Source organism: Rhinichthys klamathensis, unplaced genomic scaffold (genome assembly GCF_029890125.1).
Source record: "Rhinichthys klamathensis goyatoka isolate OS25496 unplaced genomic scaffold, OSU_Roscu_1.1 h1tg000168l_1, whole genome shotgun sequence".
Taxonomy (NCBI): domain Eukaryota; kingdom Metazoa; phylum Chordata; class Actinopteri; order Cypriniformes; family Leuciscidae; genus Rhinichthys; species Rhinichthys klamathensis.
Genome location: NW_026606699.1, coordinates 300319 through 325788, shown reverse-complemented (window position 1 = coordinate 325788; position 25470 = coordinate 300319). Strand labels below are relative to the sequence as shown.

The window sequence follows — 25470 nt, the reverse complement described above, 5'->3', positions numbered from 1 at the left end:
TGTTATTGTTGTAGTCATCTTATCATTCTTGCTGTAAATGTGCCTTAAATCTTTTCAGGCCATAGCGATGCATGACTAGTAGCGAGCGATTATTATTTTATTTCTTTTTTTCTTTCTTTTTTTTTCTCTTCTTCATTAAATCATACCTTTTTGAGTTTTCACAAACTGATCCGAATTATTTATTAGAGTAATGGAAAGGTCATGGAAAAATTGTGGGAACCTTTTCATGATGATGCATGTTTCTTGTGCCATATTCAGTGCTAACTTTCCTCTTTTGTTGTTCCCCAGTTTATTGACACTCTGTTAGGGACCCTGGTGAAGGAGCTACAGAATAAATACACCCCCGGCCGCAGGGAGGAGGCCATCAATGTCACACGGAGGTTCTTGCGCTCTGTGGCCCGAGTGTTTGTCATCCTCAGTGTGGAGATGGCATCCTCCAAGAAGAAAAAGTATGACTTATTTACTCAACTTTGCTTTGTACTGTAGTCAGTCACACTGATGAGAATTGAAAAGGGAGTTTATAAAATATTGACTTTTAAAAGCATTTTATCTGATGACCTCATCTTGAAAGTCAGTCGTTCACGCTTGTTGATTTTTTTTTAACCCTATAAAACTTACTGTATTATATTTGACACACAAATTTCTAGGGGTGGGAATCTCTAGGCACCTCACGATTCGATTCGATTACGATTCAGAGGGCTGCGATTCGATGCTAAATCGATTATCAGAATCTTTTTTTTGTGTGTGTGTGACTATAAATACTTTGCTTTAAAAGTAGAAAGTAATGACCCATAAAGAATTAACGTACAATATATTTTATTAACATTGCAAAGAACCAACAGGAAAATACATGTGTGTCTGAACTAGCAGCAGCATATTTGTAGTAAATTAATAATATAACAACGACCGGTAACGTTACAGCCGAGTGTTTTTCCTCCTCTGGCTGGAAACGTGTCATATGGCTTCTCATATGTGTCTTGTTTCCGAAATATTTTAGTTTTACTCTACAAAGCTTACAACTAGTGTGGCTCTTGTCCAGCTCCTTTCCCCCTTCAACGTCAGAAGCCAAAATATTTCCACACGTCAGCTTTTAACGAGGAGGGTGTTTGGATTTGGCGCTCAGCCATCGCGTCCGCGTCTGTTACGTGCACGCCACAGACGGTCCGGCCACTGCACTTCCGCGCTTCAGAGTTCCGTCTTTCGCGTTCCGTCAATATTACGTTATTATAAATATATATCTAATTTTTTTTTTTTTTTTTTGAAAATCGATTTTTGACAATTGTGAATCGATTCAGAATCGTCCACGTCCGCATCGCGATGCATCTAAGAATCGATTTTTTCCCCCACCCCTACAAATTTCTAAGGGCACTAAATGAACATTATGATCTCAACATTGCTGGTAAAATTCAGGGCAGCAGGAATATTAGACTTCTGTCACTTTAAGAATGGCACGGATCCAATATACTCGTTCACAAGCCTTTTATTTCTCAGTATGAATGTAAATAGCTATGTTTACAAGGATACTCGTCAAGACGGCCATTTTGATATTATTTTGTGTGAATTAGAAGTGAAAGACACCTCCTGGCAGTCCTTATTGTCGAGCCCTGCTGTATTTAATTTTACCCAAAGAAAAACGTTTGATTATGCAACACAACAGACATTATATAGCTCTTGTGCCTTTATGCAGTTAATGAATAAACCATCGGTTTGTTACAATCTGCCTTTTTCATGCTATAGCCTTTCTAAACAATAATCACACTGTTCACATTCTCTCCCCTGTGTATTTCCTTCAGCAACTTCATCCCTCAGCCCATCGGGAAGTGCAGGCGTGTTTTCCAGGCGCTGTTGCCGTATGCAGTGGAAGAGCTCTGTAATGTGGCAGAGTCCCTGATTGTGCCGGTGCGCATGGGTATCGCTCGCCCTACAGCGCCCTTTACTCTGGCCAGTACCAGCATTGATGCTGTGCAGGGCAGTGAGGAGCTCTTCTCTGTTGAGCCGCTGCCACCACGGCCCTCCCCGGATCAGTCCAGCAGGTGGGTGATGCTTTAGTCTAAAGGCTTTATAAGCCTTTAATTAATACATTAATAATTTTAATAAGCTTGGCTATATATATATATATATATATATATATATATATATATATATATATATATTGTTTATATATTAAATGTATACATATAATTTTTTTTCCAAGATTATCCATATACGTCATTTTAATATCTGAATATCAAATATGATACTACATGCTTTTTTGAGTAATGTTTGTTTGTACATCTCTCAATCATCATTGTATTGCATTGAATTATATTTTTTGCCCCCCACAATTAACTTTTTTGGGTGGACTATTTAATTGGGTTTACTCTGATGCTATTGCAGTGAAATAAAAATTGTCATAATTTACTCGCATGTCATTCCAAACCTGTATGGCTTTCTTCTATAAAACACACAATAAAAATATTTTAGTTGGTAACTAAACTGTTTTGGTTCCCATTGACTTCTATTTTGTTGTATGTCCATACAATGTAAGTCAATGGGAACTGAAACTGTTTGGGTATCAACACTCTTCAAAATATCTTTTGTTTTCAGCAGAAGATAGAAATGCATACAGGTTTGGAATGACATGCGTAAATGGTGACAGAATTAATTTTTGGTCGGACTATTCCATTAAATTTACACTGATGCTTTTGCAAAGTATTCTAATGTCTCTGAATCAAGTTGTCGTTAATGCTGATGGTTTCTTGTGCTACTCAGCTCCAGTCAATCAGCCTCTTCGTACATCATCAGGAACCCTCAGCCCCGCCGCAGCAGCCAGTCCCAGACGGCCCGCGGACGTGACGAGGAGCAGGATGATATTGTTTCTGCTGATGTAGAAGAGGTGCGGTGCCCTACACTTGCATGTAGCACAACTATGCCAAATATTGGCCATTTTATTACACTGGCCAATATGTTGGTTGGTTTGTTGGTTTGCCTTAAAGTCGGCTTGAAACAGATGTTGCAATCATCTTTTTTCCCTATTGTAATTTATATCCAAGTAAAACTGCGTCTGGAATAAGAACAAATGTAGGGCGGGACTTGATTTTATCCATGGGGAATTGATTGGATGGTTGTGGTTTGCTGTTGTTCAGTCTCATGTGAGTGACAGATTGCACCGCCCTTCCCAAAGTAAACATGTCATTAGAGAACAAATGTCACTCAAGAGGGAGGGGGAAGTTATTTTGATTAAAGATTATGAGGCACATGAATTTTAAGAAAGTGCACTGATAAATGATTAATAATAAATACTGTAATATTCCATAACAAAATAAACAAAATTACAAAACAATAAAAAAATTTCATGGTGACTTTAACCTCGTTCTCTAAATGCTACCTGGCTGTTCACCTGTTCAGGTAGAGGTGGTGGAGGGAGTTGCAGGAGAGGAGGATCACCATGATGACCAGGAGGAGCAGGGGGAGGAGAACGCAGAGGCCGAAGGACAGCATGATGAGCATGATGAAGATGGTAAACACAAATCACAGAGATGTTTTAATTCATACCGTATAAATATCATCATAAAACGCTGAATCCAAAAAAAAATACTATTTCTTGGGGTCCTAAATTAAAAGATTGTAAACCAAACACAGAAAACTGTTTATTTTAATTTTTGAAGTCTAACAAACATGTGGAATGCCTTTCCTTTTCCAATAGTATAAAATGAATATTGTGATGAGGTTTATTTTGCTACGACAACAATGTGGACAGATGGATGTACATCATCTTGCTTATTACATGGCTATTTGCCACACAAGTAAATAATTAGACACAAAATATTTAGTATAAATATTGAATTGGCTATCTACAAATTCTCGGATAAGTGTCATTATACAGTGTTTCCAACGGATATTGTAATTGACCTCAAAATGTCGTAATAGACCAATCAGTTGAGCATTTTAGAGAGCCGTGTAATAAATAATGATATCGAATATGAAAAAAAAATCAGGATAATATTTCCCCCAGCCCTACATGTTGCTCTGCTTATATACATTTATATCAACAAAACCATGTGTTAGAAACACTGGCGCTGCTTGTTGTCTTTGTCTAGAAGCCAACAATTTCTTCTGTAAATGAGGCTTAAAGATGAACTGAACTGAAATTTTAAAAACGGTGATATAACAGATCTATTTTATTTATTATCATTGGTACAATTATTAAATTGGCAGAATTTGTTAAAAGGGATAAAACTGTACGTTGAAAATGTTGTTTTTGTTACACGGGCGCCGCCATGTTGGATTTCAACATTCGGCTACGTCACTGGCATGGTAGGCTACTCCGTTGCCAACCAACACCAGCAGAGCAGCCATAGCATGTAAATAGTCTGAGGCTAGCTGACATGGCTGGGGAAACAGAAACCAACCGGTCTAGGGGGGGTTCATACTGTATTGCCCCTGGCTGTAGTAATGAATTGTATAGGGCTAAGGCAGCTGGGGTTACGATACATTTTCACAGGCTACCTTTGACAAGGAAACCAGCCCTCAAGTCAAGGCTAGCTGCCTTAAAACTGTCTAGCCCTCCGACAGCCCCTGGATTTCGAGTCTGTAGTGAGCATTTTTTAGTGACAGACTATTTAGTAGGCCTGTCGCGATAGTCAATAAATAAATTAATCGCACGATAAAAAAAATTAGCTCGATAATTTTTCCGGCCGCGATTATTTCCATTTGCATGCTTGTTTGTTTTCCTCGTCTCTCTCTCTCTCTCTCTCTCTCTCTAGCAAAGAGACTGGATGACAACTCTCGGTTCCTTAGCGTAGGAAGAGTGAACTAGAGCTTATTCTGCCCGAGCGATATTTCCCGACACTATCCTTGAGACGTGCACTCCCAACGCAATAGAGTGCTGCGCGGCACTACATCTGATGGCCGAGACTCCGAGTGCGAGCGCGGGCGGTTATGCACTCACTCTGTGTGTGCGGGTTATAAATAAAACGATTCGCGGGGCTCCCGCAAACTAGAAATATCTATTAATAAAAAATAATAGATTTTTATTCATCTGTTGCAGAAAAGCAACAAGAACAACTAAAACAAAATAGAAACGATTTACAAGCCAGAGTTTCTACTCATAACATTCTATTCATAACAACGCTTTAACATCGCGTTGAGTGATGTAGCCAATCACAGTTATATGTGTTGCTTATGATCGGCTATTGCGTTCAAGAAATCATTTAAGATGGACTGCCTTTTTGGTATTTATTCAAGTGCATTTTTTGTAACAGAGCCTGTTGTTCTCTGCAACAGATTGACTCCGGTGCAGTGTCCATGCTCCGGCAGCTCACACACCCACACCAGTCACTTTGCCCCAAACGATCCTGTGCTGTATGTGGAGCCTGAAACTGATCCTCCATGTGGTGGTGGTAGTCAGAAACTACTGGACTGTCCCTCACAGGTTCAAATGCGTAACCCATGCCGTTAAAAGTGCTCATTTTCGTCTGTGTATTAGGACCTGCAGCTGTTGCCTATGCACCTTTGCGTGTCCTACCATGCCAGTGACGTCATCGAAACTGCCAGCGTAACAAGCGCAATTTTTGTGTTGCTTAAAGCTATATTGATATTTTTAATTAATTTTTAGTGTAATTTAGTTTTAATTGTCACAAACAACACGTTATCAACGTCGATTTTTTTTCAGTTCAGTTCATCTTTAAGTCACAATCTTTTTCTTGCAGGCAGTGACATGGAGCTGGATTTGTTGGCTGCTGCTGAGACTGAGAGTGACAGTGAGAGTAACCATAGCAACCAGGACAACGCAAGTGGACGCAGAAGCGTTGTGACTGCCGCTACCGCTGGATCTGAAGCAGGTGCTTCAATTTGACAAAAAAATTTATGCAATTATGCCTCAAAATGGTCCCTTCTTTTTTTCCTTTCAACTAACCTTCCACATAACCTTCTGAGCGTGCAGTAGGCTATAATGGCTTCAGATGAGATGCTTTAAATGCATTTTGTTTTAATTTGTCCGTGTGGCACCTGTAGAATTACGTTTAATGAGTTTGAACAGTCTATTTTTCTTTTTATATCACTTCAGATGGCGTTGCTTATCTACTTTAGGCAGAAATTACAGACCAACTAGTTAGTGGTATAGCACACTCTCATTAGCATTTTCTTTTTAAAGGGAACAATGTACATTAATATATATATTTTTTATGTACCCGAGTTAGCCTATGCATCTAGTGTCACAACAACAATTGCAATAATGACTTTTCAAATCCTTTTTCAATTAGTCAAGCAAACATGTGGCCCTGCCCAAAATACATGCTATTGGTTGAGCAAATGTTATGTCAGGCCCAGATGGGCTGCTCAAACCAATTGCATTATTCTGTTTGATGCCACTCTGGTGTGGAAAATAAATAAATCACTTTTAAACCATAATGTAAAATAAATTGGGCTAGATAAAAAGTGGCATGTATTTAATAATATCTGTGATGCTGACTTTAGCATAACCTCCCACACTGAGAAATGTCCTGTCTTTTTCCTGAAGGTGCTAGCAGCGTTCCTGCTTTCTTCTCCGAGGACGACTCTCAGTCGAATGACTCTAGTGACTCGGACAGCAGCAGCAGTCAGAGTGACGATGTGGATCAGGAGACTTTCCTGTTGGATGAGCCTCTGGAGAGGACAACGGGCTCAGCACATGCCAACAGTGCGGCCCAGGCACCTCGGTCCATGCAGTGGGCTGTTCGCACTACACCCAACCAGCGCTCCGCTGGCGGCGCCCCATCCAGCTCATCCGCACCGGCTGGTTAGTATCTCCCACCATATTAAAATTGCGTTGTTGAGAGGAAGAAAAAAAAACAGTGTCACATTTTATTAAATATAATGAAAAAATGGTAAATAAAATGAAATGTTTACTGACATTTAACAATAAGGTTTCATTTGGTTACATTAATTAACTGCAATAAACTAACCATGAACAATAGTTCTACAGCATTTATTTATTATTAGTAATGTTCATTCATTATTATTACTAATGTCATTTTTTTTTTATATTTACTAATACATTATAATAATCAAAATATTTATTTCTTAACATTAGTTGATGTACTAACATGATCAAGTTTTTTCTTACTAAAGATTAATAAATGCTTTAAAAATAAATTGTTCATTGTTAGTGCATGTCATCTAATGCCTTAACTAATGTTAACAAATGAGACCTTGTATGTTTGTTATCACAAATATTATAAACAAGATAAATAAGTTGCACCATATAAGTTGCACATCCTGTGACGTTGACACGAAGACTAATTCAATCCTGGAAGTTGAAAAATGGCGCCAAAAAAACTAAACTAGTTTTCTCCTAAAATTAAAACTAATGGATGGAAACATTTGTCTTGTATCATGTTCAACACATTTAGTTTAGGGTTTAATTGTAACATTCCAAAGCGACTTGAATAATGCAATGTTCAGATTTAAAAAAAAAAAAAAAAGCTGCTTGTAGGGGTGTGACGGTTATTATCTAACCGTGAGACCGACGGTTATAGTTGAACACCGTAATTAGAACTCTATAACCGCCAAATCCGTGCTATTAAAATATTTTTTCCAAACATTTTTTTATCATAGAGAATGTTTAAATACTGATATCATCTTACGAGGGAAACTGAGGCGGAGTCAGTGGTGCTTTGGAGGCTGAGTGCTGGAGATGATTCGGGAGAGGTCTGTGCCCCTTTACCGATCAGAGCGCGCGCTGACACGGAGTAAACCCTTGTTTATACTCGACGCGTCCGCACGAGCGCGAAGGTGCGCGCGGCAAAAATGCACGGCTTTTTTTGTAACCGCGCGCGCGCGACGCCACATCCGAGGATGAACGACTTAAAGCCGAATCTGCCCGAGCATGTACGTCTCACCACACCGGCACGCAGTTTGCGCGTCTAAATTGCAAAGTTCATTGCAAAGTTTTTTTGTTAAGGTTTTGTTTACTGTGTGTTATTTATTTAAAACAAAGCACGTTTATTGCAAGGTTTTTTTTTTTTTTTTTTTTTTAAAGGATTTGTTTACTGTGTGTGATTCATTTAATGGAAAGCACATTCACTTCTAGTTGTCTTGCTGTTCAGTAAAAGTGTCAGTGTCTGCTTGTTTATTCAAACTAAGTTGTCCTATAACACAGCGGTCCCCAACCTTTTTTGCGCCACGGACCGGTTTAATGTCAGACAATATTTTCACGGACCGGCCTTTAAGGTGCTCCTAAAAACGCGTAGAAAACGCTAGGCTCGAGGTTGCACTCCGGCCTCCGTTGCTGAGCAACCTTTAGCTGCGCTCTCCGTTACAGCAAGGAAATTTCAGCAATGGATTTCCACCACCGAAAAACCCTTGCTGTAACTGTTACCAGATTTATTTACTAAGAAGAGTAAAAAAAAAAACGCTGCAGTGTTTGGGTGCAAGACCGTGCAACCGATACTACAAAAACGCAAAAACCATGGGGAATTTCACCAGCTGATTCAGGAGCTCCGCCTGGACAATGGGAGGTTCAAAGCCTATTTCAGAGTGGACAAGGACCAGTGTGATTATATTTTAAGAAAAGTTGGCCCAAGCATCAGTAAACGGAGCTTCTGCCGTGATTTTTCTGAGGTTAGACTATAACTGAAGTGGTCATAAAACACCAGAAATAGCAAACACATACACATTTATATATAGAATATAGAACAATTCTGTATAAACAATGATGGATTTAACAAGGAATCAGTTGTGAGCATTAATATTTTTAGTAAAAATATTTGTTACTAGTAACTAGTGCAGCAGTTTACAGTGTGGAAGATGATTGGTTGGTTCTTGTCACGTGACCTACAGTGCGCTTGCGGCATTCTGAAAAGTTGAGATGTTTTTATCTCAATGCAGCGCGGACGCGCTTGGAAAAAACGGGCGCGTCGCTTCAATTATGAGCGTGCATACCGCGCGCCTACATTTGAAATAACAAACTTGAGCGCGCAAAAGACACGATATGTGAACAGGTAAATGTGTGAATAAATAAAACGGAAATAAGTTATTTATTCTTTCTGTGCGGCCCGGTACCAAATGACCCACGGACCGGTACCGGTCCGCGGCCCGGGGGTTGGGGACCCCTGCTATAACAGACGAACAGTTATTACAAACCCCCCCCCGTCCCCCGTCTCATTTGACTCGCATCATAACCGTCATCACCAATTCTGAAACCGGCACACCCCTAGCTGCTTGTATTCCAGAATTTATGGTAAGTAATTCAATGTTACTGACAATATTTCTAATGCATCTTCCAGCGAGCTCCACTGGCCTCATCTACATCGACCCTTCAAACCTGCGACGAAGCAGCGCCATCAGCACCAGCGCAGCAGCCGCCGCCGCAGCCCTGGAGGCCAGTAACTCCAGCAGTTACCTGACATCCGCCAGCAGCCTAGCTCGAGCTTACAGCATCGTCATCCGGCAGATCTCAGACCTCATGAGCCTCATACCCAAATACAACCACCTGGTCTACTCGCAGTACCCCGCTGCCGTCAAACTCACCTATCAGGACGCTGTCAATCTGCAGGTGAGTCGTTCGATCTTTACCCGAGCAAACTCGGATTGCAACTAAGGAAAAGTATAACAGGACTTTGTTTTTCAGAACTTTGTGGAGGATAAGTTGATCCCCACCTGGAACTGGATGGTGTCGATCATGGATTCCACTGAAGCGCAGCTGCGGTACGGCTCAGCTCTGTCATCAGCCGGGGATCCTGGTCACCCCAGCCACCCGCTGCACGCTTCACAACACACAGGCCGCAGGGAGCGCATGACCGCACGAGAGGAGGCCAGTCTCCGTACACTTGAAGGTCGAAGGTAAGACCCATGGGCAGTTAAAATTTAATTATTTCTGTCAATCACCGTGAAGTGAAAATTCACCCATCTATTTTCTGTGGGTCTCTCGTCAAAAGCCCATTTTGCAGAATATAATCTGTGACCAACCTTTATTATTCATACATGTTTTGTTCATCATCTTCACAAATGAACACTGCTTTTATGAATTTTGAAGCCTAAATACAATTAGCAGTAGTAAAAAGCTAAATGTGGGCTGTAAACAAACTACATTAGTCATGACTTCAACATCACCATTACTAAGCCTCAGACAACTTTTAAAATCTGATAGTTTGAGTCAGAATAGTTTGCAAGAGCATGATTTTAAACAAGAGGCTGTAAAAGCGACTAGTGAGTAGATGAGCTTACCTGTTCCGCTTGATGACGTTTAATGTCCCCCAAAAACATCTGTAGCCCTATTTAGCCACTTCTTTGCAACCACCATTTTCAAGATGCGTAAAAGCTTTTAAAAAAATCACATGTTGTAGAATTAAACATGAATTGGGGGTGTGACGAGATCTCGTGCCACGAGATCTCGCGAGACTAAAACATGACGAGATTTCTCGTCGAGTGAAAAGCTGTCTCGCGATATCGCCAAGCCATGACTGAGCGTGAGGGTGAGATTACCATAGAATATTCCACCGCTACACTCATGCATGCATCCGTCTCCCAATACCCATCTCTGGACTGTTTATTTGCGGCTATGGTCTCAGTTTGCACTTCGAATATATTGAGAGAGTAGCCTACTAATGTCTTAAGGACAACAGACAAGGGAGGCTCCGTTTCTGAACTTATAATCGGAACGCAAGAACAGAACTGTAGAAACAAACACACCAGCCTCGTTTCTCTCTACCCGGCCTTTTCCGAACTCACGCATTAACCCTATAACTGCCGGTGCAAAATAAAACAGCAATTTGAAAACAATTATAAAGAGTCTGTGTGCTAACTTTGATTATGGTTGCACTTGCAATTATTGTTTGCGCTTCATAAGACTTCAAGGAGTTCAGTTAGGAGGTCACACAAACACAGCCTCAATCAGAAATCCGCTCTTAAATGTACAGTAAGGGCTGAAGAGACTAATGTGAAATCATAGAGAAAAGCCAGTCAATAAAAACCTTTTACAGTGCTTGTATATTGTTTTCTTTCAATGCATTTGATAATTCATACTCATAATGCATGTCATTTCAGGTCTACTTTATAAGATTATTAGTTAAACATTGCAAAATGCACCTGCATACTATTTTTCCAGTCATGAATTTTGTCATTGAGGATTTCTGAAAAATTGTGCAAAAATCTCGTCTCGTTCTCGTGAACCCAATCTCGTGTCTCCTCTCGTCTCGTGAGATAAGCGTCTCGTCACACCCCTAACATGAATATATTTTGAGGTTGTGTTCACCACAGACCTTATTTCAGGCATTTAACAAAAAACACAGTCTTCAGGTGGGAAATCCTAAGTCGTTTCTGGGCTTTGGCCTGCAAAACTGTAATCCCTGCAGCTCTCTATTGTCATTGTAAAATTTCATACTTTGTGCTTCAGGCGCGCCGCAACACTTTTGACTGCTCGTCAGGGGATGATGTCAGCACGAGGAGACTTCCTGAACTACGCCCTGTCTCTGATGCGTTCCCATAATGACGAGCATTCAGACGTCCTGCCTGTGCTGGACGTGTGTTCGCTCAAACACGTGGCCTACGTCTTCCAGGCCCTCATCTACTGGATTAAAGCCATGAATCTGCAGACGACACTCGACACCACTCAGATTGACAGGAAGAGGTCATCTATCCATTTTACAATTTTTGTAGTTATATTTATTTTGGATGATTATAGCTTAAAGTAATCTTTTTTCTTTCTTTTTTTTTTTTTTTGCTTTGATCTGGTTTAAAAGGGTTCACTATGGATTGCGATTGTCGACTTGTCCAACAACTGACTAGTGAAACTTGCTTATTTATCTGAAAAACATTTTTATGTAATTTTTTTAGATTTTATGTGTCCAAGTCATCAGTATTAGAGATGTTGTTGCCCAGCCCTAGTGTGAGCTGTTGTTGTGAGATTACTAAATGCCTTTTTTTCATCCGACTTCAGGAATCGTGAACTGCTTGAACTCGGCCTGGACAATGAGGACTCTGAACACGAGAATGATGAGGACACCAATCAGAGTGAGTTCAGCATGAAAATGTGTTAAAGCTGTTGACATGTTAATTATATTCTGCGCTGGTTTCCTGCTGTCAAATCCAACCTCTTTGTTACTCTTGACTGCGCAGGCTCCACCCTGCAGGATAAGGATGAGGAGCCAGTGCCTGCTGAGACCGGACAGCACCATCCGTTTTTCCGCCGCTCTGACTCCATGACCTTCCTAGGATGCATCCCTCCTAATCCTTTTGAAGTACCTCTCGCTGAGGCCATTCCTCTGGCTGACCAGCCACATCTCCTGCAGGTCAGTGCTGCCCTGTACCTGCATTTCACTTCTTCTATTAGAGGTGATTTGTGATGTCAGTGCAGATGGTTGAGTTTAACACTGCAGTTTTTCCTCTTCATCTCACAGCCCAATGCCAGAAAGGAGGACTTGTTTGGACGGCCAAGTCAGGGTCTCTATTCATCCTCGTACATGGCCAGTAAGGGCCTCACGGATCTGACTGTGGACATGAATTGCTTGCAGGTAAATATGGCCACATACTTTCTCACAGTACTGAAAATTGGTGAGTTTTTTTTTTTTTTTTAGTATTAAAAACTGATTTTAAATATAATTCTGTAAATATAAAATTTCTGAGAGTTTTTAAACTCTGCAATTTATCATCACTTCAGACCATTATTTGTCATTGCGCCATTCCAAACTAAATTCACCCTAAAACTTACCAACCATATTTTAATGTTTATTACTTTTTTATTTTTACTTTTATTTTGTTTCAGTCATTTATTTTAAATAAATACAATTATTATTTATTATAAATAAATATATAAATTATTATATAAACATATTTATATATAAACTCGTGCTGTCAATTTAACGTGTTAATTTAATTAGTTATGGAAAAATAACTCGTTAAAATTATTTGATTGGTAGATTGGTGACGAACATGATGCAGGGCAACAACTCTATATAATGCAGTTATATGCCTAAAGCCAGGGGGAGAACTGTTGTGCATCTCTGAGCAACACACAGCGGTGTTTCCTTTCTGAATGATTCCGCATTTTGAGCTAATCTGTCATTTAATAGAGCTATTTACTTTATTCATTCATGCAATTTGTTCAAACAACTGATTAATTCATGAACCATGACTCCATTACCTACTCATTAAGACATTTACCGGAAAAAAAAAGACATTTACCGCAACCTTCTGGCAGTTTTAGTTTCTTATTTAGAGAATCATTTCATAAAAAAAAAAAAAAAAAAAAATGAAGCTATTTTTGGGATAGTTTGCCCAAAAAATATATTTTTATTTACGTTTACTCACCCTCATGTCGTTTCAAACATGTATGACTTTATTTCTTCTGTTGAACATAAAAGATATTTTGAAGAATGTTGGTAACCAAACTGTTTTGGCTTGTAAATATATCTAAATACCAATTCAGAGGCAGCTTCTGAAAAAAAAAAAGCAGTTGCCGCCTAAAAGTTTGTTGAATTAAATAAAATATGTACTTCTAAAGTTAATTTTTGTAATGTCTATTTAATGCTTTTCTCATTTAACACAATAATGACTTTAAATGATCTTTTGGGAGTAATTTCTCAACCAAATTTGATGTGCAATTAATTTGCGTTTAATTAATTGGCACATCATGTAATTAATTAAAATTAAATATTAGTTGACAGCCCCTATTTAAACACAAACTGATGTTAAATAATTCCCAGTGCGGTCCAAAACGCTTCTCTGATCAGGTCTCAACAATGAGCAATAAAGCAATATTTTTACAATATTGTATTATGGGTAATTCTCATCCCAGATTCTACCCACAAAGATGTCGTATTCGGCGAACATGAAGAACGTGATGAGTATGGAGTCTCGGCAGAGGGGTGGCGAGGAGCAGTCGACTGCGGAGCAGGACATGGATGCATCTAAACCAGGCCCTTCACCCCATGATCTGGCAGCCCAGTTAAAGAGCAGCCTCCTTGCAGAGATTGGTTTGACAGAGAGCGATGGCCCGCCACTTCCCACATTTATGTAAGTAATAACATTTATAGATTCATTAAGGGCGGTGAGTGATGTGATGATGACGTTTCTTGCTTGTTTCCTCCAGTCCACACTGTAGTTTTATGGGGATGGTGATCTCTCACGACATGCTGCTGGGCCGCTGGCGGCTTTCTTTGGAGCTGTTTGGCCGTGTCTTCATGGAGGACGTGGGAGCAGAACCGGGATCTGTAAGTGCAGCTCATTTTTAGCAGATTATTTTCAGAGAGAGCCATTTTGAACAACTTTTCCCAAAGACTTTGCATTTGCACACTGTGCATGGAAACCATCCGCAGGTCACGTCGACTTACAGTATTGAATAACACATTTCCATGGACAAAATGCATATGGAAAATAGCAGAATACGCAGAGTGAGCTGCTGCGGGAAAGGTGCATGACCCATGTTGTCTGAAACGGCTTTATATTAAGCGTTTCAAACAAAAGGCACTCGGCGGCGCATGCATGTGTGTCAAACAGACGAAGCACAGTATTACAGGAGTGCAAAAAGTCTGACTAAAATATGCATTTTGCTAAAATATTTCTTGTTACATATAGATTTTGTGCTTTTTGTTTTTTTTAATAATTTTTAATTTGGTCTTTTTATTTTTTTGCTAGCACAGTATGCAATAAAATTAAGCAGTCAGTTGTTTTTTGGTTTAGAATGTGATGTTTATATTTTAACCCTTTTTTGCACATAATATATAGCATAGCCGATATAGATACATTCACTATATTTATTTTCACATTGTTTGGAAGACAACATTGGGCAGGATGTGGAATAACTTTAAAAAAAAAACTTTTATTCTTATTTAAAACACTTTTTTTTATGTTTAATCTGATTAATCAACAAATTAATCGACAGATTAATCGATTAGCAAAATAAATGTTAGTTACATCCCTAGAAAAGTTTGTCAATAAACATGAAAATTTAAAAGAGTTGTTCTATAAATATCTACTTTTGTTTGTTTTGTTTGTTTGTTTGTTTTATTTATTTATATAGCACAGTTTAATACAACTCACGTTGCCCAAAGTGCTTCACTTTTCTCTGAACGTTGCAGATCTTGACCGAACTGGGTGGTTTTGAGGTAAAGGAGTCCAAGTTTCGTCGTGAGATGGAAAAGCTGAGGAACCTTCAGTCACGTGATCTGGCCCTGGAGGTGGACCGTGACCGAGAGCAGCTCATCCAGCAGACCATGCGGCAGCTCAATGCCCACTTCGGCCGTCGCTGCACCACTACGCCCATGGCTGTGCATCGTGTAAAAGTGACTTTCAAGGATGAACCAGGAGAGGGCAGTGGAGTGGCACGGAGCTTTTACACGGCTATCGCACAGGCTTTCCTGTCCAATGACAAGCTGCCCAATTTGGACTGTGTACAGAGCGTCAGCAAGGGAATGCAGGCCAGCAGTATGTATCAATTTCCTTCTGGGTTTTCTTTTCTTTTTTTTGACAGGCCATTTTATGGAATGGTGAATGGAAACGTTATTACTTTTTTTTTTTTTTTTTTTTTTTTTTTTTTTTTTTTTTTTTCAGGATAAATGTTTCAGCTGCTGCGTAAATGTGGTGAAAGTTTGCTGGTGTTTTTTGAGAAGGTGATGCTCAGGTTTTCTGTGTGTGTTTGCAGATCTTATGCAGCGGCTGAGGAACCGAGACCGTGAGCGTGAGAGGAGGAGCGGAGGACTGAGAGCTGCATCCAGACGAGACCGTGACAGGTGACTTTACCTGAGCCTTATATATCAAATATTCATGATGTATGTTCTGGCAAAATAAGCTTAATACATTTTTTTTTTAGATACATTTTTCATGATAAATTGATTTTGCCAGAAAATTCATGAATATATCATGGAAGGTGATCTTTTATTTTTAAATAATTAAATAATTTTAAATAGTTTTTTTTTTTTTTTTTTTTTAAAGAATACCCATAACATTTATGATATTGCTTAAATTTATTTTGCCAGAGAATACGAGAATATAAGCATATAATTCATTTTATTGAGTTTCTTTTAAAATAATAGAGATGCAACAAGTCGATCGGAACCGGATTGGATCATGTGTGGTTTTTTTTTTTGGCTGATCTGTCGCACACAAACTGCATTGCAATCATTTCCCAAAATGTAATTTGTATGGAAATATGAAGTCTGTAAACAATATAATTCAATATCTGTAAACAAAGAAAAATATAAATATTGATTTGGGGTTCAGGGTTTATATGAATGTGTCTCTGAAGGGAACTGACTGTTTTCAGGTGCAGGTATGTTTTGGATAGCACAATTCCACAAAGCTAAAGTCAGACCATTCTGCTTTTGCTTTAAATTTTGAAATTATACTTTCTTATTTAGATAAAAAACATCTTCTCATGCTGCATGTGTGTAGCATCTTTGTTTGGATCGTGATTAAAATGCAGTAGTTGTCTCTAATTTCAAATGGCTACACATATGTTGTTGTTTAAGGCCAGTTTGGCCTGTAATCGAGCGAATAAACAACAAACAAATACATTTGCTTGTAAAAAATCATGATCAGTGCATTCTTAAAAAAAAATATTTAATAAAATAAAAGATCTAAAGCATTATTTTTTTTAACATTTTAATTTTTTATATTTTTAATTGTTTTTTTGTTTGTTTTTTTGCAGGGACTCAAGGAGACAGCTTTCAATTGACACACGGCCGTTCAGACCCGCATCAGAAGGGAACCCCAGTGATGAACCGGAGCCGCTGCCGGCTCACAGACAGGCTCTAGGAGAGAGACTGTACCCACGAGTGCACGCCATGCAGCCGGTACAAACCAGTACAACGATCAGCAAATGTGGCTTTTGAAAAGATGATTTAGTGTGTGATATGCATTTATGTGGTGTGCTTTTCTCTACAGGCATTTGCCAGTAAAATCACAGGGATGCTGTTGGAGCTCTCTCCTGCTCAGCTGCTGCTCCTTCTGGCCAGTGAAGACTCACTCAGAGCTCGTGTGGAAGAGGCCATGGAGCTGCTCATAACTCATGGAAGGTGAATAATCTCACGCCCCCGTCAAGAAAACACTCATTTATGCCTTAAATGAACTTAAACCGTTGAGAAGGAAAATGCCCGTGTAACAGTATATTGGATCTGTGCATTTGGTTTTTAAGTGACGGCAGTGTCTGTCATTAAATGTTAATCAAATTACAAAAGAGAGAAAAAAATCTCTCATTGCTCTTGACTGATTCACTTTTGTAACAGTAAAGACTATGCAGGTTTTTTTTTATACATTTGATTACTTAATACATTTATGTAGTATTTCTTATTTCTAGTGCTTATTGCTTTTCAGCTAGATCTTTAATTTGTGTCTGTTCTTTTATTGAGTTATTATAGTATTTAATAATATTACATACATAATTAATATTATATTATTTAAATACTATAAAGTAATTGTATATAATTAAATAAATTATGTAATTTACATAAGACATATTCAATATTATATTTATTAATTTAAAAAGTAATAATAAAATTACGTATTAAATACTATTATATGTAATTAATAAATACTGTAGTAATTGCTTATTGAATTTATTTGTTATAATACTAATAAATAATGTATTTTTTTGTAACCATTGTTTGCCATTTGATTCTTAAGGTGTAATATACCTAGACCCTATAGCTGATAGTGGAGTATTTTATGAGCTTCTCTCTCTTGCACAGGGAAAATGGCGCTGACAGTATACTGGACCTCGGCCTCCTCGACACTCCTGAAAAAGCACAAGTATGTTGTGTCTAAAACTCTAAAGGCTCTTTTCTTGTTCTTTGCATCAGCTTAGGTTCAGGGTACAACTCATCATCATTTTGTGCTCTATAGTTTTTGCATGCATATTGTGCATGAGTTGATGTAGTTCTTTGGAGATTAAAGAAGTTCTTTGTTGCACCTGTGATCTGTTTTTAATTGTAATTTCCATATTCCACCAGCAGGAGAACCGAAAGAGGCACGGTTCCACCCGCAGCGTGGTTGATATGGAGCTGGACGACCCTGATGACGGGGATGATAACGCACCTCTCTTTTACCAGCCCGGCAAGAGGGGCTTTTACTCGCCCCGTCCAGGCAAGAACACTGAGGCCAGGCTCAACTGCTTCCGTAACATCGGCAGGTATGAGACATGTTCACTTGATCTCACTTTCAATGAGAGAATAGTGTGAGAATGATCCACCAGCTTCTACTAATATCCCTGATTCTTTTCATCTGCCTACAGGATACTTGGGTTATGTCTGTTACAAAATGAACTTTGCCCCATCACACTCAACAGACACGTCATCAAGGTGTTGCTCGGCAGGAAGGTGAATATCTACGTGTTAATAACTTTTGTAATAACGATATCCTGCTTTGATCTGAGGTTAAAAACCTGTCACTAAGCTAGGGCCCTGTAAAATCTGTTTTATTTTTTTTTCCAAAATAACCATCAATATTACATACTGCACCTTTAATAATCAAAAAGTGTCTAATTAATTGAATTCATAAATTTAACAATTAAATAATTTATCAACATTTTTACAATAATGGGGCCTATGTATGAAATGTTTTATTTTTTGCATAAATTCTGGTTTGTCTTTTTTTATTTTTCTGGATTTATGATTTAATACAAATTTATCAAAAATGGTGGAAATCAAAGGCATACGATATTCAAATTTGAATTCATCTTTTAAAATGAAATCAAATTAAGAATTTTTTTTCTAAACAATATCTACTGATAATATTGAAACTTCATTTAAATGTCAAAATATTTTCATTTTTATTTTCACTTTGAGAAGTACGTACAACTGCGTGTCACGAACTTGAGTGTGTGGAAGACAAAACTGCGCTCATTCACAGAGACGTACAGAACATGCAGGCCTCGTTTTTAAACAATTTGTACAAACTACTTTTGACTTACTTATCCACAATTTGCCAAACTTCTGTGACATTTTCTGACTGGATTTCGCTATTCTGTCTCTTGTGCTGCAGGTGAACTGGCACGACTTTGCTTTCTTCGACCCGGTGATGTACGAGAGCTTGCGACAGCTGATTCGACACTCTCAAACCGAGGAGGCGGAGGCTGTGTTTGCGGCGATGGACCTCGCCTTCGCTATTGACCTCTGCAAGGAGGAAGGAGCAGGACAGGTAATGGCTACATTTCCCCTTTGTGTTTGCATTAGGGTTCAGTGTTTGCACATGTCTGAATGTTTTTCTGTTGGATCTGCAGGTGGAGCTCCTGGCCGGTGGGGTCAACATGCCTGTGACTCCTCTGAACGTGTACGAGTACGTGAGGAGATACGCAGAGCACCGGATGCTGGTGGTGGCAGAACAGCCTCTGCATGTGAGTGCACTTAAAGGAGAACTCCGGCGCAAAATGAACCTTTGGTCTAATTACACATTGTTACCTAGTCACCCGTTATCTGAGATTTGTTTTCATGATTATCGAATGTAAATAGTTTTATCTCTAAAAACAGTTTAGCCTATAAAGCTAGTATAACGCTAGTATATTGGGCATAGTGTAATGACAAATAAAAATCGCTTGTTAATACCACTAACAAGGCTGAAAATAGCCCCACACTAACACGGTAGCATAATGAGGGTCCCTACCTTCAAACCGAAGCATTGAGAACTTTGTCAGTGTCCAGACAGTTTAATAAGAAGATATTTAATACATACAGTCAACTTCGCGTATACAGGCAGAAGCCATCTTTGAAATACCGTCTTTACCAGTCGATCTACGAACGCCGATTCAAGTGCGCTGGTGAGATGTGAACGAGCTATGAGTTGTGATAAGGTGAGCGCGAACAGCAGGCTTGGATCGGCGTTCGTAGATCGACTGGTAAAGACTGTATTTCAAAGATGGCTTCTGCCTGTATACACGAAGTTGACTGTATGTTTAAAATATCTTCTTATTAAACTGTCTGGACACTAACAAAGTTCTCAATGCTTCGGTTTGAAGGTAGGGACCCTCATTATGCTACCGTGCTAGTGTGGGGCTATTTTGAGCCTTGTTAGTGGCATTAACAAGCGATTTTTATTTGTCATTACACCATGCCCAATATACTAGCGTTATACTAGCTTTATAGGCTAAACTGTTTGTAGAGATAAAACTATTTACATTCGATAATCATGAAAACAAATCTCAGATAACGGTTGACTAGGTAACAATGTGTAATTAGACCAAAGGTTCATTTTGCGCCGGAGTTCTCCTTTAACTTTTCAGTCACCTAACCGGATTTTTAGGACTCAGAGAGCCAGACTTTGACTATCTGGTCCATATCTCACGGCTCATTCTTGATCTTATTTTGAAACTTACTGGTTTTGCATCTTCTTAATTTTGGTCTACGGTTAGCAGAGGGTAACATTGAGATTGTGAGCATTATGTGCTTAAATGATGGTGGCAAGGGACAAAACGCTACACAAAAATGCCAGTAAAGGTAGTTTATTTTACAACTAAGGAATTACCTGTCCAGTTTTCCCCTTCGGCAAGGAGAAGGTTGTCATCTCCCATCTCCATCTCCATGTCAGCACAAAAGCAAATATAATGAATGATGAGAAACAAAAATGGCAAAAAACAAAACGAGATGACAACTCAAAAACTGTACAAAGAAAGAATGATACTGAGCACAAAAAAATAGCAAAAAGGGCAGATTAAATAACTCCGACATAAAGTAGGGGAACAGGAGAGCAATGATTGTCTGCCTCGCGTTAATCCTGTCACTATTTTAAACGCGGATGGTAGACAGGATTGGCAGCGGAGACCATGTCGTCAGTCTGGTTAACAATGATAGGCAGCTTCCCGAACCAATAGCAGTCCCGAGGGGTTGAGCCTAAGGCCCCATCCATACTACTGCGTTTAGTTTAGAAACGGATAATTAAAACGAATACGATCTCCGTCCACACCAGCGTTTTAGCTGCGTATTAGAATTGATCTCCGTCCACATTAAAACGACTGAAAACGCGGATCACGTGACCATTCACCAACACTGGGCATGCGCGTGCCGTTGTACACACAACTTCATGTAAGGAATAATTGACGACAGGCCGTTGAATTATTAAAAAAATAATGCACACCCGAGGTGGTAATGCGGTCACGACGCGAAGCGGAGTGGCAAAAAATTATTTGCCACTTATACTACAGATACCACACCTCGAAACATTGTTCAAATGATGTATTTCAAGACGTTTGTAAAGTTTTTGTCATTAAAACGCTCTTGTATGTAGGACTAATTTCTTGCGCATCTAATCCCATGCCTCCGTTGCTAATTCCAAAACGTCATTTTAGAGTTAGTAACGGAGGATTGAGCCACTGATAGCAGACTAAATGCTGGACACACTTAACGACTGGCTGAAACACTCTCTGTCTGTTTCCATCGGCTGCAGCAGATTTTACACACCGACTGTGAACACAGACTGAACGTGCTGAACACGCATTTGGGCATGATCAATCATAACAAAGTATCAAATTACATTCATAACCGCCCTTACAATAAGTGTGGCCTCGGCTTTACGCAGTTATTAATGCGAGAGAGAGAGAGAGAGAGAGAGAGAGAGAGAGAGAGAGAGAGAGAGAGAGAGAGAGAGAGAGAGAGAGAGAGAGAGAGAGAGAGAGAGAGAGAGAGAGAGAGAGAGAGAGAGAGAGAGAGAGAGAGAGAGAGAGAGAGAGAGAGAGAGAGAGAGAGAGAGAGAGAGAGAGAGAGAGAGAGAGAGAGAGAGAGAGAGAGAGAGAGAGAGAGAGAGAGGCATGTGCGTCAATATTATTATTTATTAATTACCTCAATTCGTTTTAATTAGTTCGTTCATGTTTTTTTTTCTTCTAATATTGACAGTCGACCAGCCTAATAAATGAAACACAAAGTCCTATTAACAAGTATAGGCCTATCAATAATTATTTATTTGTTATAGCCTATTATCTGCATTAATTACGAAAACCCGTGCAGCAGGACTATCAATGTAGCCTATTTGGCCTATATTCAGTTTAATTTGATTGATTATAGATAGGTTAAAATTAAACTGCATGTTTCTATTGATTGTGAAGTTAGACATCGAAAATGGCAGATCAAGCGCATGGGCTGCATGTTTTTTCTTGTTATGAATTGTATTATATTTTCCGTTATGACAGTTGACTACGCGAAGTGATATGGAACGGTAATGTGGTCAAGACCTGCCTGGAACTACTTTAGCCGTGCGTTTCCCTGAAAATAATTGCACACCTTAGAACGTTCCTCAACCAATCAGATTCAAGCATTCAACGGCCCTGTAGTATAATGATAAAATTATCCCACCATGCTCTGGGTTAACCCCAAACCGGCGCTCCATGTACGGTCAACGCCGCCGCTGCATTCGGGAATTGTCACAGATCGCTCGAATAATAGCTTGACTTATATAATAGCTTAATTTACTTGTACAACAGCTGCTAGCAAAGATATACGCCATGACTGATGACACCCAATCATAGAGCCGAGCGTGAGCCTCTACTACGTCATCGTTTCTAAAGTCCTCCGTTTTGACCCGTCTACACTAAAACGCCCTCCGGAGATTCAAAACGAAAAACGGGTCGGCAGCGTTTCTAAACTTCTCCGTTTTGGGTCTCCGTTTTTGCCGTTTTAGTGTGGACGGGAGGTGCAAACGTAGCAAAAGATCTCCGTTTTTGAATGAAAACGCAGTAGTGTGGACGGGGCCTAAGAAATTGACAGAGTGAGGGAGTGAAAGAGGGCAAAACACAGGGACACAACTACTGGTTTTGAAATGCACATTTACTTTTATGGATTTGGCAGACGCTTTTATCCAAAAAGCGACATTCAATCCGACATTTGTTCAATTCACGCATTCCTTTGCGTTGCATGCTTTAGGAGCGTGTTCTTTCGCCACTCACTGAAAAATCTGTACTCTCTGCCAAAAATAAAGCCATGCGCAGATGTAAGTGAAGATGTTGTTTTGCAGGCCATGCGGAAGGGCCTTCTGGATGTGCTTCCAAAGAATGCTCTGGAGGACCTGACGGCGGAGGACTTCAGATTGCTGGTCAACGGCTGTGGAGAAGTCAACGTCCAGATGCTCATTAGTTTCACCTCTTTCAATGATGAATCAGGTACTTTAAGCCTCGCTCAGACTGTCAGGCCAAATCCGATTTTTGTGCATATCCGATTGGAATCTGATCATATTTAGCAAGTGTGAATGGAAAAAAATCACATGAAATGCAAATCTGTTTTGAGCTACATTTTATATGTGGTTTGAAATGTAAATCGCATGTCTGGAAGTTTGTTTCAGCTCTTATCTGATTTTAGTTTGCCACTTTCTCATGCCACGTAAAATGTTAGATGTTGTTATAGGAAACATGCTGAAAGTTGCTGCAGAAACAAGGTTGTGTTGTTGCAAAGTGCAGAAAATTACAATACAATGGATGCATACAATTTTGAGACTGGTGGAGACGACAGCACGGAATAAAGCCGTGCAAACCAGCCTCCTCCGTTTCTGCCGCTGCCTCAGAAGATGTAGTAGTCAGCGCAGCGGCTACACATTGTCATGTTGTAAATCAGACAAAACATCTACCTCTGCAAGCCGACCTCAAACAATGGCTTGTCATTTGAAACGTTAGTAGAACGAGCGGCCATGTAAAGTGGCTAGCGTTAGCCTAACATTAACCTAGATAAATGTACTCTAATATTAGGGGCAAACCAAGTGTTCGTGTGGAAGCTAAATTAGTACCGCGCTTACTGCACGACATGTTTAACTTAACGTTCATTTCTCTCTATAGGCACGTCCAGAGATGACGAGCCAGTGTCGTCAACTTCAACTTTGCAGCCGACACTTACTCATAAAACACTAGTTTATTAAATTATTCAAATGTTCAGACAGTCTCCTTTGTTTTTTTCCGATACATTCATAATCGTTACTTTTGCCAGTGCACTGCGGCAAGCTTTATTTGCGCTTTAGCACTTAATTTATATTTTAAGGCTCATTATTAAGGTTTAGCATTTCTCTGTAATGTAGAGCAATGTTAGTAATGTGACGTATAATATTCTTTCTCAGCCCTGAAACTCAAATCATTTTGTTTGTGCCTCCAAACATCAGGCATCTGCCTCTGAATGCAAGATAACATGACAGTGTTTATTGCGTTTGATCTGTTCTCTGATGCGCAAGCATTTTTTTGTCTGAAATAAATTCACAGACTTCCCGTTACAGCAACTTAAAAAAAAAAGAAAATGTATTACTGATATGCGCCGATGACCATGAAGTGATGATTTATTTTCTCTTTTTTGAAGACATGGGATGGAAATGATGCTTTATTTGCAAATGTTTTATGAGATATTCCAGTTTTGGAACGTAGGATGGAAACAGATATTGACTGTAAAGCATATTTTAGTGCAACATCCTGTTTCTATTATATTAGGCAACGATTTGAATCAGAAATTGTGTTAATGGACATTTTGAAAGAACATTTTCCATCGAATATCAAACTAAAGGTTATTATATAATTGCTATATTTTTATTGTTGTAAAAAGATTTGGTTAAATATTTTTATATAATTGTGTATAACTTTGTATGTTGTTTTATTAGGGGCCAAGCACCATTGTAATCGTTGGCATTCTTATTATTATTCTGCTGCTGCTTCCTTTTCTTTCTTCTTCTGCTCTTGAGTCTATGGCAGCGCATAGAACCGCTTGTGGGAAAGTTATCAAATTTGGCACACAGATAAAGGACAGTCTGGACATAAACCACAGCAATTTTGGAGTCTAACTCAATCCCTCTAACACCACTAACTGTTCAAAGTTTCACTTACATTTATGCTAATAACTTTTGAACCTTAAGGCTAGAAACAAAATTATAGTTTCCTCTTATTCCTTGTCTCAAGACGATTCGATTGGAAATGTAATTTTCTGTCATGAAATTCACTACTTTCTCAAACTCCTCCTAGACCGTTCATCCAATTTCCACGAAAATTTAACTAGATCATCTTTAGGCCATGCCAACAAAAAGTTACGGATTTTAAAACTTTTATTGAATGAGTTTGACGAAGAGCATGCCAAAATGGATGAGGCGCTATATCAACGCTTTAACATATTCTGACCAAACTTGGTTTGTGTTATGACAACCATGACCTAAGGCTCCCTGCACAGTTTCAGCGCAGTGCCACCTAGTGGTCTGGAGATATGAAAAATGTACATTTTGCTTATATCTTCTGAACAGTTTGGACAAAACTGTTGTCATTTAGATTTGATGCAGCATGACAAGTCGAACGATTCCCAATTTTCCCATGTAGGCCATTTTGTGTGTCGGCCATCTTGAATTTTGTTGTAAAATGCTTTACTTAACAAACGTATTGACGTATTGGTTCGAGTGTCTTCGGCACCATGCACTGACGGTTCTCATAACTTTTCAAGGTGGCGAGGCACTGAAACTTTTTAATGAAATTTCCAAAAATGCTAATAACTTTTGATTAAATCAGCTTACTTTAGTGAACCTGGTCTTAATAAATTCCTTGGGTCATGCCGAAAACATGGATACCAATTTTGCCAGTCAGTCAAA

General features: G+C 39.2%; 1 protein-coding gene across 7 annotated transcripts in view; it reads left to right on the top strand.

Moving 5' to 3' along the window:
* Positions 1-25470, top strand: part of ubr5 (ubiquitin protein ligase E3 component n-recognin 5) — a 66197-nt gene that overhangs the window by 38710 nt on the left and 2017 nt on the right. For 5 of the 7 annotated variants that reach the window (XM_056259420.1, XM_056259417.1, XM_056259415.1 and 2 more), the window contains 24 exons: positions 289-449; positions 1794-2033; positions 2752-2875; positions 3388-3499; positions 5691-5822; positions 6500-6757; positions 9246-9514; positions 9590-9801; positions 11354-11587; positions 11897-11970; positions 12076-12248; positions 12357-12470; positions 13754-13971; positions 14048-14168; positions 15036-15381; positions 15599-15686; positions 16604-16748; positions 16840-16970; positions 17643-17703; positions 17904-18082; positions 18185-18269; positions 18934-19089; positions 19172-19285; positions 22888-23032. In XM_056259420.1, coding sequence (XP_056115395.1) covers positions 289-449; positions 1794-2033; positions 2752-2875; positions 3388-3499; positions 5691-5822; positions 6500-6757; positions 9246-9514; positions 9590-9801; positions 11354-11587; positions 11897-11970; positions 12076-12248; positions 12357-12470; positions 13754-13971; positions 14048-14168; positions 15036-15381; positions 15599-15686; positions 16604-16748; positions 16840-16970; positions 17643-17703; positions 17904-18082; positions 18185-18269; positions 18934-19089; positions 19172-19285; positions 22888-23032 — 3892 coding nt within the window. The remainder of the gene's footprint in view (positions 1-288; positions 450-1793; positions 2034-2751; positions 2876-3387; positions 3500-5690; positions 5823-6499; positions 6758-9245; positions 9515-9589; positions 9802-11353; positions 11588-11896; positions 11971-12075; positions 12249-12356; positions 12471-13753; positions 13972-14047; positions 14169-15035; positions 15382-15598; positions 15687-16603; positions 16749-16839; positions 16971-17642; positions 17704-17903; positions 18083-18184; positions 18270-18933; positions 19090-19171; positions 19286-22887; positions 23033-25470) is intronic. The other 2 variants (XM_056259418.1, XM_056259416.1) reach the window with 2 other exon arrangements.